The sequence below is a fragment of the Trachymyrmex cornetzi genome, unplaced genomic scaffold, assembly GCF_001594075.2.
Source record: "Trachymyrmex cornetzi isolate Tcor2-1 unplaced genomic scaffold, Tcor1.1 scaffold2723, whole genome shotgun sequence".
In the NCBI taxonomy this organism is placed as follows: domain Eukaryota; kingdom Metazoa; phylum Arthropoda; class Insecta; order Hymenoptera; family Formicidae; genus Trachymyrmex; species Trachymyrmex cornetzi.
Genome location: NW_017297398.1, coordinates 1,915 through 3,884, shown reverse-complemented (window position 1 = coordinate 3,884; position 1,970 = coordinate 1,915). Strand labels below are relative to the sequence as shown.

Genomic DNA, 1,970 nt, shown 5'->3' with positions numbered 1-1,970 from the left:
TTAAGCCATTCTTTTGTTTCTTTATGTAAATCATTTCAGCTGTCAATCTTTTATATAAATAAGGTTCATTATTTAAAATTTGAATGTCATCCCAATTTAATTTATGTTGTAATTTAACCTGATGTTCTGCTACTACAGACAACGATTCTTTTTGTTTTTTTAAGTCTGCTTTGTGTTCTTTAATTCTTGTGCCTAGCTTTCTTTTTGTTTGGCCTACATATAATGCATCACAATTCTGACAATTTACTTTATATACAACATCAGATCTTTCTATTTTTTCCAAACTATCCTTTCCTAATTTAATAACAAAATTTAGATTGTTCATAGGTTTGTAAGCAATTTTATGTTCAATTTTATTCGCTATATATTTGAATTTTTCTGAAATGTTTTGTACATAAGGAATTAAAAAATATTTATTGTTATTATTAACATCCACATTATTGTTATTATTGTCAATTTTATCGTTATCATATAGGTTTTTTCTTTTCGATAAAGTTTTTATTCTGCCATTTATAGTAGAAAAGATAGTTTCTAAAGGATAGCCATTCTTCAGTAAAATATTAATCAGATCTGTAATGTTTTTTTCATGATACTCTGGATGCGATAAAAAAATTATTTTGTCAAAGAGACTAATTACTATCCCTCTCTTATGCTCCTCCGGATGGCATGACTTATAATTCAAATATCGACCCGAATTAGTCGGTTTTTTATAGTTATTGAACTTTATTTGTTTGTCTTTCAGAATAACAGACACATCTAAAAAATTCACACAACCATCATCATTCTCTTCAACCGTAAATTTAATTCTATTATGATGCGAATTGAATAACAACAGCACCTTATTTATTTGGACGTCCGGGAGCGCAACTAATATGTCATCCACATAACGATAATATATCGGCACCTTAAATTCTAAACTGTTAATTACATACAATTCCAAGTCTTGGATAACTAAGTCCGCTAAGATCGGTGACAGAGGTGAGCCCATTGGCATGCCGAATATCTGTTTAAAAAATTGATCATCAAATTTGAAATATGTAGAATTTAAGATAAACATAATGGCTCCCAAGAATTCAACAATCGGAATTAATGTATTTTTTGAAATATCAACCCATCTATTTTTGATACTATTTAGTACTAATTCTTGTGAAATATTCGTATACATAGAAACTATATCAAAGGACACAATTTTATAGTTCGAGTCTAATTTCATTCCATCTAATTTCTGAACTAATTCAAAACTGTTTTTGACATAACCGATACTTTGATTAACACTTTTATCAATAATTTATTTTAGATAAGATGAAAGCTTATAAAGTGGGTTATTAATACAACTCACAATAATTCTTAACGGATTCCCTTCTTTATGAACCTTCGGCATACCATATGCTCTTGCCACCGTTCCATCAGTGACATTCAGATTTTTGTAAGTTGATATGTTGATGAATTCGTTATCCTTCCATCTACTTAATAACTGATGCATTTGTCTGGTTAATCTCATCGTCGGATCTTTATTAAATTTAATATACGTGCTATCGTCAGATAATAAAGCATGCATCTTCATTTTGTATTCTGTTAAATTCATTACCACAGTCATATTCCCCTTATCCGCTTTAGTAATTAATATTTCTTTATGATTGTCCATAAATTGCTTCACTTCTTTCATTCCATATTTTATTAAATCCATGTTACATTTGTTACGTACTACCATATTATGTGACATTTTTTTGAGAATTTCAATGCTATCATTCCTAATAGTATTACGTACACTGTTATCAAAACCAAAGATATTATGTTCTATATGTTTAATAAATTCTGTGATCATTTTGTCGTTATCTGTTTTACTGTACGGAAGATTACATTTTTGTCCAAGTTGCAATACTATCTTAACACTATTAGGAATCTCCACATTACTTAAATTGATTAACCAATTTTCATTGATATTGTCTAATGAAAATTTCTCATTAAAA

At 28.4% G+C, this 1,970-nt stretch overlaps 1 protein-coding gene across 1 annotated transcript in view; it reads right to left on the bottom strand.

Moving 5' to 3' along the window:
• The window catches only part of LOC108762042 (uncharacterized), a 2,529-nt gene extending 842 nt beyond the window's left edge, over positions 1–1,687 (bottom strand). Inside the window, exons 1-2 of the mRNA XM_018508845.1 lie at positions 1,340–1,687; positions 770–1,003 (exon numbers count right to left, since the gene is read on the bottom strand). Coding sequence (XP_018364347.1) covers positions 770–1,003; positions 1,340–1,687 — 582 coding nt within the window. The remainder of the gene's footprint in view (positions 1–769; positions 1,004–1,339) is intronic.
• Positions 1,688–1,970: the final 283 nt, after the last annotated feature.